General features: G+C 50.1%; 1 protein-coding gene across 1 annotated transcript in view; it reads right to left on the bottom strand.

Moving 5' to 3' along the window:
- Positions 1-17,103, bottom strand: part of TCF7L2 (transcription factor 7 like 2) — a 197,608-nt gene that overhangs the window by 72,574 nt on the left and 107,931 nt on the right. Inside the window, 1 exon segment of the mRNA XM_079793814.1 lies at positions 1,131-1,271. Coding sequence (XP_079649940.1) covers positions 1,131-1,271 — 141 coding nt within the window.

The raw sequence follows: 17,103 nt of genomic DNA, 5'->3' as shown, positions 1-17,103 counted from the left end.
AACCCGAGTAAAGACTTTTAAAGTTTAGACCCATGAATGTTGAGAAAAGAAATGCATCCAGATAATGAAGAGATTATAAACAGATAAAAAAAACACGTGGGTGTCTACGTTTCTTCTGTATGGTTTCCTCCATGTCTCTGGTCCTCTTAAAGGGCTAGGTACTACCTCTTAAACTAGAACAAGCTTTTTAAGATGACTCAGTCCACCTCTTCTCTCTCCAAGGCAAGTCACATGGACACGTGTTAATATGCTCTAGGCCTGTCTCTGTGCTCGGAGCCCTAACACGTAGCACAGCGCTCAGCACACAGCAGGTATACAGTAAATGCTTTTTAAAGGCAGAGGGCTTTACCAATTGGCTCTTGAATATTCACTTATCTTTTTTTTTTTAAGCTAGCATTAGTATAAATCATTTGCTGTTTAAGTCTAAAAGTTACTTTAAAATGTTCATCAGCATTGACTTGTGCTTTTCTGAAGATGAAAGCGTGCTCTCGCTGTTCTTATTCCTCGGACCACTAATCCGAAGAGACCTGTCATGGCCGAGCACGGAGCGGTGTGGGGTATTGACGACATATTGAATTATTTAAAAGAAATTGACGATGCTCCCTGTCCTTGGAGAGCCAGGTCTGCGAAGAAAGCCGTGCCCGCCTGCCCGGGGAGGTGGCACCACGGAGGACGGGGCCCTCCTCGGCACCCTGATTCCAAAGGGAAGGCTATGCATGCTAAGTGACTGATAACAGAGGCAAAGTGGGGGTGATAACTCCTCCTCCACTGGGAGCTGGGAAGGGGCCCAGAGAATTATTTCCTGGGGGTCAAGTTCAATGGCATAAGGTGCTGTTCGCTCTCACAGAAGCTATGCAGGACACTGGACCGCCAGCCGCCCCAGGGAGCCAGGCACCTTGGGTCCCCGGGAGCCCCGCCCGCCGCCCTCTTCTGGTAAACTGGCATCTTTATGGCTCTGATACACCCATCAGCGGTCAGTACACCAGACATCATGGCACCCGACACGACAGTGACCCGGCGGGAAGCTGGGCTGTGGCGATGGGCCCTGCCCCGGCTGCAGGTAAACTTTGGATGGGCGGGTTCATGAGGGGCTGGCTCATCTCATACCGTCATTCGGCTCCGCGACCTACCTCCAAACACCAGGGCTCCCCAACCTTTTGTAAGGAGTGGCTCCTTCTCATGTCCCTGAAGACTTGAGTGCTGACAGTGAAGTCTGAGGGGGGGTAGAGGTGCTGACAGTCGTGGCCCTGAGTGCAGCAAGGGAGGGGACACTGCGGCCGGGAAGAAAGGGGAACAGAGTGAGGCTCGGCGGGCGGGGGCGCGGTCACCAGGCACTCGCGGCCCCAGCCTGGCTTTCTACCCTGACCCCGCTCCTCCTCTACAGCTCCACGCCAGGAGGACTGCGGTTGCCCGCGCGAACCCACAGCTCGTCCACCTCCCTGCCATCCAGCCTGGGGACCCCCTCCAGTGGCATCGTAACACAGCCTCCTCCATGCAGACTTTGTGCCATCCCTTCCCGCTCCCCACCTCTGCCCTTCGTCACCCCAAGGCACGCGGCCACTCCTGCCTCTGGGCCTCCAGGGAGCCAGCTGGCTAGCCTCTCTCTCTCTCTCTCTCTCTCAACTTACCTTACTGAATCTTCTATTAGCATAAACCATGCAGTATTTCTACCCTACAAAAATGCAGCCACATATGGCTCCACCCTACAGCTATTGGGGATGCCTTAACACCTTTCCCCCTGCCAGACGGCAATTGTTTCGAGAGAGAAGCAATGGCACGGACCTCTCCAGCCCCCTCGAAGGCCTGGCAGCTCCCACGTTAGGTGCTCCGAAGGGATGTGCTGCCCGAATCCCTACCCAGCGGAGCCCCGTGGCGCGAGCTGCCTCGGTCCCCTGCCTGTTACTCGCCTGTGGCTCCGCTACACCTCACAACTACCCTTGAGGTAGGTCCTGTCACTCTCACTTCACAGAGGAGGAAACTGACTCAGAGACGTTAAGGAGCATGCCCAAGGTCACACAGCTAGTCAATGGCAGAGGGGGAGTACGGACCAGGTCTCAGTCAACTCACAGGCTGTGCCCGTGCAGATGTTGGCGGCTGCTCTACAGATGGTATAGAAAACTTAGGGGTGTCAAGAGTGACTTGAGGCCCGAGAAGAGCTCTTTCCCAGCAAAGAAGCATCATTCTAATCAGAAAGAAAATATATGTCCTTTCTGCCCGTTGTAAAGGATGTACGCCTCCTCTGTTCTAGGTTTTAGAAGTTTTATACCAAGGAAGATCCCATGAACAGATGGCTCACCCTTCTTCATCCCGAGTCACAGAATTCAGAGTGAAGAAGATGAGACTGAGCGCAAGACCCAGTATCTTAGGCTCTGATAGTCACTAAAAAGCATAGCGGGTACTAAAGACGGGGAGATGGAAAATCGATAAGACATGAAGGACAAATCTATACAACAGCAGCCACGGTTCTAGAATAATTTACTTGGCTACCATACTTCCCGGTCCTCCCATGGGGTTATCTAGTTGGAACAAAATCATCCAAAGGCCACGTGAACTCCCCAAACGAGACGGGGCCACTTCACCTAAAACTGGTGTCCCTCCAGGGCCTTCCACTGGCGGCAGCTGTCCCTGCGTCTCGACTTTGAAAGCCGCCAAGGAAAGGAGCCCAGAGGTCTGCCCACGGAAGGGCTGCCCACCCCCGAGGTGCCCGGTCCCCACAGCACTCCTGTGGCTCATTTGTAAACAGGAACGTGAGTCACCAGGCAAGCATGAGTCCATTCACAGGACTGGCCCGCTTCACAACCAAGGATCCCATTCTGCCCTGTCACAGCAGTGACTCACCTGCCTGCCTCCCACCAAAGGTGACCGGTTTAACCCGCCCATTGTTCCTGGAAGGAACCCAGCAACAGAGAGGTTTCCATCCTTGTCTGCTTGCTTTGTTTCCTAACACAATGCTGAGAGCAAAGGGGCAAGGTCCACGGGGCAAGTGCCCCAGGAGTTTGGGAAAGACATGCATCTAATAGGGTTACCATCGATGGGCATCAGCTTTATCATCTTCCCACGGCCTCGAGCAGGGCCTGTCCCACAGGGGCTTGTGGTTTAGGAGGGAGTGTCTCTCTCTGTCTCTCTCTCTCTCACACACACACACACACCCCTCTGTACAAGGTCTAGATGCTCTTCATACCCAGGAACCTCAGAGCTGAGTGAGCGGCTCACTTTCACCAGCCCCACAGCAGCTGCCCGCCAGCTTTGAGATTTCTGAGAGTCACCTTATTCCCGTCTTATCATAGGGGCCTACCCTGCTTTTCTCTTTATTCTAATCTCACTTACTCATTTCTAAACCTTTTGTACACTATGAAGTCCTGTAGGCCACTTCAAGTTTGGGGAGGGGAGTAGTTGTCTTATAAACAAATTCAAATGTATACACAAACGCACTTTGTGCCATGAACCAATGGCAGTCCAGTCTCCCCTAACGAGTAGAAAACTCTTCAATGGATCCTAAAGGCTAAAAAGCAGACCTCGGCTAAGTTTTCTATACAGCATCTATTTGTGCTTTTTCTCCTAACAGCACACCCTGAGTTATGTAGGAGGTACCACCCCAACTCTCAAAGCCATATAGCTCAAGTGGAGTGGATCCCACCCCCAGCTCCAGGGATGCTCAGTCCAAACGCACGCAGTATATCACAGCCCCTAACCACAGCTACTGGTTGGCAATTGAGGGGGAAGGTAAGCTCTCTCTGGGCTTCAACCTGCCCCCATGCAATGAAGTCAACCTGGAGGAAAGCAGAGCCAACAGCTGGGGGGAAATGGTGTCCTCACATATGAGCGCCTGGATCCAGCCATGCCTGAGCCTGCATTAACTGTGGGCTTTTCAGTTATGCGTCAATACACTCCTCCAAGCTCAGTATAAGGACAGAGGGGCATCCTACCTGCAGTGATCTAGTCGCCTTAGTCAGACGGACCTCAATAATCGGCCACCCACAAACCAAGCAGGAATGTGGGGAAAACTGGAGCCACCCCAGGAAAAGCGAATGAAGGCTGAGTTTCCTGCTCCCGGCCAGGATGAGGGGGCTGTTCCAAGGCAATATACTGGAGCAGGCGCCGGGTACTTTTCGAATATGAGTGTCTGGGACAGGGGGAGGGAGACGTTGAGCAGCCACACACACCTGCTAGGACGACCGCTCGGCCTGCCTCCTCCTCCGCAGCCACTGGCTACACTGACCTGCTTTAAGACGTGGTCTCCAGAAAGTAGGGGCCACAAACCCTGGTGCTAAGTCTGCCTCCTCGCGTCCTCTGGAAGCACTGGCCGTTGTGACAGAGGACTTTAAGACGCGCATCGCCTCTGGGGAAGGTGGCATGTCAAGAGAGAGGAAGGCCAGCCCGGCCGGTGTGGCTCAGTGGTTGAGCGTCAACCTATGAACCGGGAGGTCACAGTTCAATTCCTGGTCGGGGCACATGCCCCAGGTGCGGGCTGGATCCCCAGTGGGGGGTGTGCAGGAGGCAGTCGATGATTCTCTCTCATCATTGATGTTTCTCTCATTTTCACCAGCGACTCAGCACCTGACGACACGGAGTGTTGACCGGTTCTGGATATGACCACGTGGCTCGAGAGCGAAGATGTGCCACCAAAAAAAAAATAGCAACAGTGGTGCATTCTACTATTTTGTTTCTTTATGAGCTCACACACACCCTACTCAACAGGTGGCTGGGCAATATTCAAATGTTAACAGAATGAAAACCAATGAGCTAGAAAGCACAATTTACTCTGCCAGGAAAAATAAACAAAAAAGAAAAGAGTATAGAAGAAGGTGCTGAAAAGCATTAAAAGAAAAACACACACACACACACACACACACACACACACACACACACCCTAAAAAATCTGAGCCTTCCGAGATAAAGAAAGACTGTATGAAATAATGTTATTCAGGCCCAATCTAGCCAATAGCTGTGGGCTGTTGGAAGAATTCTGAGCCTACTTCTAAGGCAGAAAGAGGAAGACAAAAGTTTTCAACTCTGTCTCAGAAAAGTCTGGCGTGAAGGTTAATTTTATGTGTCAACTTGACTGGGCCATGTAAAGTCAGACAGTATGCCGAGTGTTTCCGTGTTCCTGGATGAATTCCACATTTCCCTGAGAGACTGAATAAAACCTCAGGTGGATGTGTCTCACCTGATCAGCTGAAGGCTGAGCTCTCCCCCAAATAAGGGGGAATTCCTCCTGCCTGGAGTTGAGACATCGGTTTTTCCTGCCTTCAGACTTGAACTTAAACGCTGGCTCTTCCTGGGTCTCGAGCCTGCCAGCCTTTGGACTGGAACCACCCCACTGGTCTCCTGGGTCTGCAGCTCACTGACTGCGGAGCTTGGCACTTGCCAAATCTTCATAACGATGCGAGCCAATTCCCTATGGTAAGTAACACACATGTGTGCACACACATGCACACATATACACACACCCTATTGGTTCTGTTTCTCTGGAGAACCCTGACTGATACATCTGGTTGTGTTTTCTAGGTGTTTTCTTCCCCACAGAAAGAGGGGAAGGATTATCCATGGGTCTCTAAAATAACTTAGAATTGCAAAATGAAATGGGTTCTCGAAATCATATAATTGAATGCTTTTGATTTTTTAAAATCCTTCCATCTAGACATACCCAGAACTTCCCTGGAAAAGAAAAACTGAACCCCAGGATTTAGAGCTAGGAGTTGGGGTTCTATGCATAACATGGAAGAATTTTATTCTGAAAGCACAGCATCTTTAAAGAAATTGAAAATGCACTTAAGAAAGGGGCATTGGTAAGAGCCATTCCAATAAAAAAAAGCAAATTAGTAAAATAACAATTTTTGAGAAATTCTTAAGGGGCTAGAATCCTCCTATCTCTTACTATTCACTGACATATACACAAGTATATATAAATGAAGATACAAAATAATAATAAGCAACAGCAACCAACCACCCCAAGCCAGCCCACGTGCGCTCTGTAACCCGGAGAGAGTTATGTCTGTACAGGTTACGCTCATCTAGTTCAGCTCCATCACTAATTCTCACCGCTGAAGGTGCGGTAACTTCGATGGGAACTAATTACACTTGAACTATGTTAATGAACAATCTACCGCAGATGCAGAGAAACGGTAATCGGGGCTCCAGACAGGCTGCCATTGCCGTCATCTAAGGCAAGCCCACTTCTTCCCCAAACCCGGACACAATCGTTGACAAGGCAAATGCACACGGTATTTGTTTTCCGGATTATTGTTAAAAATGTGAGCGCGGGTGAGAGGCCAGGTGAGAGTCTGTGCATGGGGCGTGAGTGTGCACCCATGTGCCCACTGCGTCCATGCAAAGGTAGGTGGTATCAGCAAGTATGGAAGGCCCCACAGTCGGGAATGGCAAGTGCCACCTCCCATACAACACCTCACTCTTCCCTGACCCGTGACAATGTCACTCAGCCACCCCACTCAGAGCTGGCATCAGGGGACACAGAATCACCATCCCGGCACTGAACGGAGGTAGAACTGAAATCTACCTTGGCCCTCAAGGACCTCATCTTAGTGATAAAGGGACAGGGTCCAAATGGGAGGCCAAACAGAATGAACGGAGCCGGTGTTGCCTTTTACAAAGCACAGCTCCCGTCCTCTCAACCTCATCACAGAAACAGATGGGGGCGGGGGGGGGACGACACATCAGTGTCACTGCCACCTCCCATTAACTAGCTATATGCCCTGTATCTCCGGGGCTCGGGTAGGCATGCCACATGAGGATGCCAGCTGATGGGTGCCTCTAAGGCCCTGCCCACCTCCAGCACCATCCAGCTCTGCAGGGGGACTCACTGTACTAGGTCCTCACTCGCATTCAGTGCAGACCCAACGCACCTCCACGTACAGGCATGGCCATGGCAGAACAGGAGGCATGTTTACTGAAGAAAGCCACATTCAGGGAGAAGGCCACGCGCTCGAAAAGTTTTCTTTATCGGACGAACGCTCTACACGGCCAAGGAAAAATATCTCAGGGATGGGTGTCACAAACAGGAGCTGGCAGGGTCATTTAAAAATATTTCTCAATATCAAATATTGAGAAGCGGGAAATAAAACATACTATTTTCATTACAGTATCATAAACAACAAAGGAAAAGTAGGTACAAAACAGTTTTTAAAGGATTTGGGATACATTTGGGGGGTGAGGGGGGGAGTCATTTGGGTAGTTCTGAATAAAGGAGATGCTTTTACTTTGTACCCGATAGCAACACTAATTTAACTCTTGAAGTGAAGTTGAAGGCCCAGGCTTCACTGGGAGGCAGTGTCTAAACCTTAGCATTATCCAGGTGGGAACCTCGGCAAGGCGTGCGGAAATGAATGGAGTTCTTAACAGCCGTGGCTGGAACGCCCAATGAAGTCCATCCTGAGGCCGCCTGGCTCGCGGGACACCAGTGCCACTAGCGGACCGGACCGCCGGTGCGCCTCTCCCTCCGGTGCCTCCGATGAGGTTCGGACCCACCTCAGCAGCGGAAAGCGAAGCTTCTCCCGGAAACCTCCTTACCCGCCGTCTGCATCTGGGGCTGAGGGTCCTGGCCCTTCGCGCGTTCTCGGGATAAGCAAAATTCCAGCGGGCCCAGGAAATAATGTGCTCCTCGAGTTACTTTGAAAGAACAGGATTGCATCACAGGTTCAGGCAATAAATACAAGCCCATCTGCTGTCACCAGCAAGACTGCAATGGGAGAGCGAGAGGCAACAGTGTGGGGGGTTCAAGAAGTGCCGGCTGCACAAAGCGCTGGGAATCCAGCTCCTGGAGGAAAGGGGACACTGTGCTTTCCAGGAGATTCCGGCTACACGGAAGCGCCTTCTCCCAGCAGGCCTTTGGGAAGGAACGTGGAGCCGAGCTGGGCCACCGTGGACCACGAACAAAACCGCGTGGAATCGGGGGGTCAAGGGCAGAGTCTGATTGGGCCTGTGAAGCCGACCTGGCAATCTTTGGAAACCAATGCCATCACCTACAAAAAGACAGTGGGCAGCCTAATGGGGCTGAGAGGCAGGGGAAGGGTGTGTCTGCGATGAGGTCACCAGCAGGAACCGTACAGAGCTTTGTTCCGAACAAGAAAGCAGGGCTGATCACCGGCACCCTCCTCCCCTATCGAAGGAGACCAAATGTTTGAAAATGCAAATAACGGGTTTCTAGAACAACCCTGGAATTTCTCCGGGAGATGTTTTCGTAATTCACATCTTGTTAGCCACGGGAGCCCAATGACACCTCTTCTTTCCTCATTTCTACTAACCGGTGATTAGCATTAGCTAATAACATACTATCCTCTGCTGTTATGTGTCCTGACAACAGCAAACTCCAGAGGGTCTTCATGGTGTAATAACTGAATCGCTGTGCAAATGAGGACTAATTTATGAGAAAATGTTATTTTAAATAAGCTTCTCGGGTGTGTTGTGTTTTTTTTTTAAAAAAATAAACCATTATTGGTTGAAATGCACTAGCTGCACAGAAACTTATTAAATTGAAACAGTTTGAAAAAAGCTTGTTATGAAAGGAGGAATCACATCGGAAGGCCATAAAGGACATCAACATTAAAACCAGTGGATTCCCACAGGCAGGGCCGATCCTGACACCTTCTCATTCCTATTCTCTCAAACGCTCACCAGCTCCATTCACTAACATCCCTGGTTCCAAAGTGACACTCGCCCCCAATGTGTCACCTCCAGAAGGAATCACGCTGCTGCCAATCGGAGAACTCGAGCAGCCACCTCTGTTGTCATCGGGCACGGGCCTCGGGCCATCATAATGGGTCCTGCCTGGACGCTGGTGACGTGGCATGGCAGAAGGCAGGGGAGACACAGCCTGGGTCAGCTGCTCTGAAATGAATTCTTAGTACTATGGTATTTGGGGTTTCTCAGCTTAAAAGGGGGCATTAGACCAGGGGTCCTCAAACTTTTTAAACAGGGGGCCAGTTCACTGTCCCTCAGACCTTTGGAGGGCCGGACTATAGTTTAAAAAAAACTATGAACAAATTCCTATGCACACTGCACATAGCTTAATTTGAAGTAAAAAAACAAAACGGCAAAAACACCCACATGTGGCCCGTGGGCCGTAGTTTGAGGACGCCTGAGTTAGACCGATTGAAGGGATAAGGGCTCTGGGATAAATGAACCCCTGTGCCACCCAAGACTATCGCCTGCCATCCCAAACATTTATATCTTTGTTAGTAAAAACCAGTTGACAGAGAGCCTCGCAAGAGAAGAAACAATCGTGTGTGTGTGTGTGTGTGTGTGTGTGTGTGTGTGTGTGTGTGTGTAAGGTGGCACTGACAGCACACACCATCCCATTCCTACATGTGACAGGACACACATGACTGGAGGGGTCAATCCCATGCACTCCCATTTCTCCCCACCTGTTCGGGCGTGGTGCTCAGAATAACAAGTCACACATCCTCATTCGGATGGCTGTAAGAGAACACCTAGTTCTCAGGGTCCCCTTAAAAATTACTACAGGCTCCCTGCTTCTCAAAGTGAAAATCACTGTCATGTGTCTGACATGTGCAGCCAATAAAAGGGGGAAAATCAGGTGTCAGGTGTTTCTTGAAAAGTTACCAGTGCTGGAGGGTGGTGACCAGAGCAGGCGGCCCAGACTGGGCCCCTCTGACCCCCCGCAGAGAAATCCTCGCCTTTGCCACAGCAACCACAGTGAAGGTGGGAGCCCGAGCAGCCACTCTGGACAAAGTGGCTTTTCTTTCCTATCTGCAGAACGTAAACATACCTGGGCCTCTTAATATTTGCAACAGGTAAAACCAACAAGCAGAAGAGTAACAAACCAACCAACCTAACACTAAACAGAACGCTCTATTTCCACGCTAGAAATAACTTCACCCAATCACAACCTTCTGGATGCCACTGGAGCGGTTACCACGGAGGAGAAAGGAAGAAGAGGAGATAGAGCCATGGGGCACTGGTCTGAATCATGGGAGGTAATGTCTTAATCCTCAGCCAAACTATGGGAAAAGTTTCCAGCAATGGTTTCTACTTTAATAAATAAAAGTCTTTGGTGCTTCCAGAAGACCACGAACTCAGAAGTCACCTTTATCCAATGTTCGGTTTCAGGTAGAGTCTGTTAAGGTAAGTGCTTGTTCAAATACGTAGAGCATGCATAGACTTGGAAATTTATACCCCAAAACAGTATTTACCATAAGAGCACTTAACTTCCAATAAATGGAATATATAAATTAAAAGGAAAATGGTTTGGCTTCATATGTATTTTTTTAATTTATTGTTTTCAGAGAGGAGGGGAGAGGGAGAGAGAGAGAGAAACATCAATGATGAGAGAGAATCACGGATCGGCTGCCTCCTGCACACCCCCTACTGGGAATGAAGCCCTCAATCCAGGCATGTGCCCTGACCGGGAATCGAACGGTGACCTCCTGGTTGATAAGTCGATGCTCAACCACCGAGCAACACTAGCCGGGTTGCCTTCATATTTTTAAATTCTGAAGCTTACCTATCAACTCATGATGGAGCAATAAAAAATATGATCTGCCTACCCAATGGAATACTACTTGACAATTAAAAAGGTCTGGAGCACTGATAGATGCCACAACATAGATGAATCTTGAAAAGATTATGCTAGGTGAAAGAGGCCAGTCACAAAGGACCACATATTGTACAATTCCACATACACAAAACGCCCCAAACAGGCAGATGCACAGTCAGAAAGCAGGTGTGGGAGGAAATGGAAAAGTGATAGTTAACGAGTAAAGAGTTTCTTTTGGGGGTGATGAAAATGTTCTAACATTGGTTGAGGTGATGGTTGCAAAACTCTGTGAACATACCAAAAACCATTAAATTCCCACTCTAAATGGGTGTAAGGCATGACATGTGAATAAACTTATTTTTTTAAAAACGTGTTTCAATTGGTGTCACTGCCATGATCTTATCTCTACCTGACTGCTTTCTATTGGGATCCTGAGCACATTTTATGTGAAATAAATACGCAAGTCTGGGAAACAGGCAGGATAAAAATTATTATTCCCATTTCACAGGAAGCAGAGGTCCGGCGGCTTCTGTTTTCCTCCCACCGGCTGGCCAGGCTTCCGCAGGGCACGGGGGGTGGGGGGGTGGGGGTGTGTGTGTGTGTAAATTATGGGGAAGAGTAGGGGTCAAAGGCCTTATCATCCCCACATCAGGGAGGAATTGATAACCGGCTCTTGCCAGATGTCTAGAAATTTATAAGGTTGGGGTTGGGTCATACAGACAGGCTACTACACAAGAGACATTGAAAAATGGCACTTGGGTTACTAGGCTGCAAATCTTAATAGCATGCAATTCAAGTTAAACAGTTTAGCTAACCCAGCAGGGGAGGGGGAAGAGCCGCCTCTTGAGCCGCTATCTGGTGGGGTGAAAACACAGCCAGTTAGATGCGGCCATATAATTTTCACATCAAACCTCCTGCGCGCCCACAGGCAGCTGAAGGCGCGGGCGTGCTGGGGATTTTCCCACGTTTTCAAGAGCCGTGACAGCCCTCTTCAACGAAGCCGTTTAACAGAACAGAAGGTTAAAGTGGGAACCACAAACACTTGCTTTTCTTAATTTACACCTTTCATTTACTTCCCCTGGAATGTCATGGAGGAGCCACGAGATGTATGAAGTACTGTCAAGAAATGGCTCCTTTTAAGAATAAGAATAGGATTGAGAAAGCAGAATGGGATCCTAGAAGGTAATCTGGAGCTGTATCTTTAAAAAAACAACAACACAAAAAAACACTTTTAGTATTTATTCTAGGAGAAGCAAGATGATCTGGTTTGGATCCCTGACTTTAAAAAAATAAAAATAAAAGACAATGTAGTAGGTGAGGGCAAGACTAAGATTTGGAGAAATTTGAGTGTGATGACTTCACATCATGTCTTGCACTAACCAGGTGCGGTGTCAACGCACGGCTGGACCTCACGCACAGAGCGGCTGCTGCTCTCCTGTGGGTCATAGGCCTTCCGAAGCATGAGCAGCTACGATCGCTTGTGTCATCATGTGGACAGTTTTAATCGTTTCTCTTTTTTTAAAGAATATTCTAGAAAATTACTGAGATATTTTAAGTATATAATTGGCACACAAAAAAAGACAACTTAAAATGTACATTTGCAAATTGAGGTATCATTTATTTTTAAATACTTTCCTATATCTTAGTCAGTTCTTCAGTTTCAGGAAGAAGAGTTGCTCAATAAACATGTGAAAGCAGGATCTCTCAGCCTGGACACTGCTGACATCTTGATAATTTTGAGGGGGTGGGGGTTCCTAGCAACCTTTGGCCTCTATCCACTAGACAACAGCATCATCCCCTGCCCAGCTGTGATGACCAAAATGCATGGTGACATTGCCAAATCTCTCCTGGGGAGTGACGTCACCCCAGGTGAGAACCAAGGAGTTAAAGGTAACTGGCCTACAAATTTTCCTACGACGGGGAGTGATCCAGAGGCCCGAGGCTGACAAAGGACCCGGACCACTGCAGCAACACAACCTTCCAACCCTAATCCAAACCCTCCCACAGAGGTCAGGAAGCCCCGCAAAATGTGCCGATGATGTAAACATCCCCTCGAGCCCCCCAGAGGCGAGTGTGTAACCTTCAGCTAAGTGCCCAAGTTCCACAGAGCCCCACAACTCTTTTAAGTGTCCCTGATAATGTCATTGACAAATGTGCAAAGTGACAGAAGTAGCAAGATTGGCACCGTCTAAGTGGTCGGCAAACTGCGGCTCGCAAGCCACATGCGGCTCTTTGGCCCCATGAGTGTGGCTCTTCCACAAAATACCACGGCCTGGGCGAGTCTATTTTGAAGAAGTGGCGTTAGAAGAAGTTTAAGTTTAAAAAATCTGGCTCTCAAAAGAAATTTCAATCGTTGTACTGTTGATATTTGGCTCTGTTGACGAATGAGTTTGCCAACCACTGGTCTAAGGCAAGAGGGTATATTTAGGTCTCTTTAAAATCACAGAGCTGTAGAAATCTGCTGATCTATAATAGATACCCCCCAGTCACTCAAGAAAACTCAAACTACCCCCTTTTCTAAGTTGGGGAGCCTGTTGATGGCCAGTCTTCTGGCAAAACAATGACATTTTATCTCTGATCTCCTTAATGAGAGGACCCAAAGTACAAAATAAAAAATGGAGCCCAAGTCGAATTCCTAAGTCCAGAATGTTCTGCTTAAAGTAAGTCCTAGTATCTATGACATCCAAGATGACATTGGCTGGAGGAAGAGAGGGGCCAGCCCCCACACCCGTGCTGACCTCTGGTGGGTCAGCCTGCCGACCAGGGTACCCTCTAGACCACCTCCGCTGACGGCCATGGCCAGCTCACCAGCAATGGGCAAGAGAGCCAACTGCAGCCCCAAAGCAGGAGGGACAAATCCCAGACCAATCGCTACACTCCAGTGCCTCTTGCCCCACAATGCATCATCATTCCCGGGTGTGGTTTGTTTTCTGGACGCAGGGAGTCGTCCCGGCCACGGGGATGGGCACCGTCTGGTTAAGTGACTCACTCCGAGGCCGACAGGTTGGGAAGGCTTAAGAGAATGAAGACAGGATGGGAAGCAGCTCAGAAGGGAAGAGGCAAGAGCATCAGGAGACCCGGTGAAACCCCAACCAACACCTTCACAGCCATCAAAACCGAGCCTTTCGGGGTTGACAGTCCCCATCATGATAACTCAAGGCTTCTTCTCTAGAGCCCCTGGGCAGGGAACTTCGCAGTCTGAGTTCTAGACAGAGAGCAACCGAGATGGACAGCCCAGGATGTCTGCGGCCGCGTTCTCCCATCTCACACACCAGGCCACCGGCTCCGCCCTGTGGAAGCGGCCAGCTGCCAGCATCCTCGGGGCCACACCCCCCCTGGGGGCATGAACGGGGCAGCTCCTCTGGCTCAGGGGCCAGGTGCGCCACTCAGCACCGAGCACCTGAATTTATTCAGAAGCCGGAGAACCCTGGTCTCCGCCCTTTGACCTAAGACACTAGAAAGGTCTTGGACCCCGAGCCAACCCCACATTATTACTATCGTGTGTCCAGGGAAGCACAGCCTCCTGCTGCTTTTCTCTCCCAACGGCAGACAGGAAACAAAAGGCAACTAGAATCAAGAGAAAGCTGTGATGAACGCCCCCCCCCCCCCCAAGTTGCCCGCTCTCACCGCAAATAAAAACTTCTCGTGTTCCACAGCCCGTTCCCCAGCGTGAAGGTCTGTACTGGCTCCGCTCATTGAACAGTGTATAAGCAATCGAGTGATCTGCAAAGCACTTTCCCCCACTTTGCAACAGCAATTTGTCTGAACAGTCACCTCGTTGGAGAGTTCATTGAGGGGGGTGCACTGCCTCCACCACCCCCCCAGCATCCATCCACACAGCCCCACACCAGCCCCCCGACCCCGACCACCCCCCTCGTGTTGGGAAGGTGACAGTCCTCTGCGGGACGACACCAATGTCACCTTCCTGATAGGGCTTACACCAGCCGCTGTCAGGGTACCCAATGTGCCAGGCTGGCGAGGACAAACCTCCGTGGGACAGGCCAAGGAGCTCGGTGGCAGCCAGCTCACACGCCAGCTGCCCGGCCGCTGGCTCGGCTCTGGTTTCAGTGCAGGCACCAGCACGTTTGTCCCATGCCCAGTGCCAACACTGATAACATCCCTGCCGCGGCCACACCTGGAACCAAAGATAAAAGATTCTCTCCAGAGGGTGAACTAGGGGAGAAAAGCTGGGAGCCTGGGGGGCGGGGGGGGGGGGGGCGGAGAAGAAAAGAGGGGAGGCTTCCTGAAGCCCCCCTGGAGGCCCCATCCCCGCACGAAGGGCACCAAGGGAATCGGAGCCCATTTCTATGTCTGTTCTAACATCACAAAAGACAGGCGCTCAGGCCTCTCCTGCCCAGTGTACCCTCAAAGCAGGAACTCCCCCTGGACGTGAGTTCCAGGGAACGGTCATTTCCTAATGGTCCCAGCCTAGGCAGCATCTCCCCCTCTCGCGCCAACACAGAGTCAGCAGGTAGGAGGCCGCCCCATCCCAGGCCCAGATCTTACCCACCAAACATCCCCCCACTGATCCTAGCATGCTCTTGTCCTCAAAACGCCAACCCACGTGGGTGTTTCTGTCTTCTGGCTTCTGGTAAATAGTGAGGCCGAGCAGAGGAAGCAAAGACCCTGAGCTCCGCAAGGCCGAGCCCGGGAGGACACCTTGGGCAAGTCTCCGTCAGCAGCTCCTCGCTCTGCTACGTGAAAGGAGCCGGTCACAGAGGCCACCGATTGCACGATCCCACGAAATGTCCAGAAAACAGGTGACTGTCTGGGATTGGGAGACATTGGGGAAAATGGGGAGTGGCTAACTAAAGGTATGGGGGGGGGGGTGCGGGGGAGGCGATGAAAATGTTCTAAAATTGACTGTGCTGATGGTCACACAACTCTAGATATACTACAACCAGCGAACTGTACTTTAGATGAGTGAGGTGTATGGTATGTGAATTGTACCTCAATAAAGCTATTATTAAAAAAAAAAAAGTTTCTTGGTTTTAGCCAGAGTACACATGGGGCTCTCACCCTTCCCTGATTGAGAGTTACTTTTAAATACTGTCTCCTGGACTAGAACCCCTGGTTACCTGGAAGGACCTTAGCAAACACAAAGCTACTCACCTGCTTGAGACTCAGGCTCCTCATATGGGGTAATAATGCATCGACCCTAAAACATCGCGAGGTTTCAATTTAACGGGGCATGTGATGAGCTTAGCACCGTGCCTGGGACACATCCGTTTCACGCACCCTCCCACAGAAAGCCTCAGAGAGAAAGGCCGGCTCCCAGGGAGGGCGGGCAGCTATCTGCCGGAACCCCGCGGCTCTTTTTGTCAGCCTTCTCTCCTCACCGTCCGTATTAAGACTTTGGTCAACTCAAAAAATAATAGTAAAAGCCTAGGGTTTAGGGACGCTACAAAAGCTGTATCTGCATGTCCTAAAAATGTTTCGCATAACCATTCCTGCATGGCTTTCCTTTGTCAGAAGGCCTAGCCCCACTCAGCACACAGGTCACAGCAAACAGCGTGGGGAAGATCCCCGGGATACAGTGGGATTCTGCAGAAGGAGGTGTCCATGACCAGCTCTTAGCCCTAAATAGATTAGCCCCCACGATCCCTTTAGAAGGGAAGGGGAAAAACGAATGCAGAGCATCTAGTACATACCAAACAGCTAAGAACATCACATCATTCATTTAATGCAAAATTCAATTATCAATAATTTTTTTTTAACTGACTCCTATTCCCCCAGGGATCTAACACCATCCGATGGAAGCCAATATCTTACATGATCCCCTACCCCTTCCTAGACTCACTGGTTGGTACAGACCTGGCACCTGACCCAAGCCAGACCAATCAGCATCCTGCCCCAGAATTTTTTGAGTGAAGCTGGAGCCCCACCAATCCCCTGCTGAGAATGAAAGCCAATGACACTACCCATCATTCCCACCTAAGAGCTGTGGCAGGAGGAAATGATACAAGGAGATAGGGCACATTCACAGGGCTGATATCCTCTCACCAGGACAGCATTTCACTCGTCCCTTTGACAAGTTCTACCTCTTGCCAGTCCCAAAAGTTGGCTATGGGAGTCAAAGAACTCCCTTTTCCTCATTTAACCTGTCACTACAGAGTCCCATTACAGGCGTTTTTTGAGGTTTTCAAGAAAGGGGGAGGGGATTCCACATTAAGCCATTTTTCTGCATCACACAGGTAATAAAGAATGAGGCCAAAATCCCTGGCCTGCCTGTCTGTCTCCAAAGCATTGGACATGGCACTCAGTGAGCCCTGAGCTGGCTCGTAGGTCTCGGAGGTTGTCTCCAATATATGCATGTGTGCACTGAAACAAGTCAACCGCAGACACAGAAGGCTCCTTCTCCCAAGAAAACACCGAAATGATTCAACATGAACTCCTTGAGGCCCCCGTGCCTGTGTGACAATGTGCTCCATGCATGGCCCCCCCACACACACAACAGTTCTGTTACTAGATGTGACAGAACACAGGGCTCCCACGTTATGAAAGTGAATGCTAGAAGATAAGGAATAGATCACACCCACCCCATCTCTGTAGTAGTCTGTGCTCGGGGCCTTAAGTGGGCCATTAGCAAA

The sequence above is a fragment of the Cnephaeus nilssonii genome, assembly GCF_951640355.1.
Source record: "Cnephaeus nilssonii genome assembly, chromosome: 16".
Lineage (NCBI taxonomy): Eukaryota > Metazoa > Chordata > Mammalia > Chiroptera > Vespertilionidae > Cnephaeus > Cnephaeus nilssonii.
Note: the sequence above shows the minus strand (reverse complement) of the source record. Positions and strands in the feature narration are given on the sequence as shown.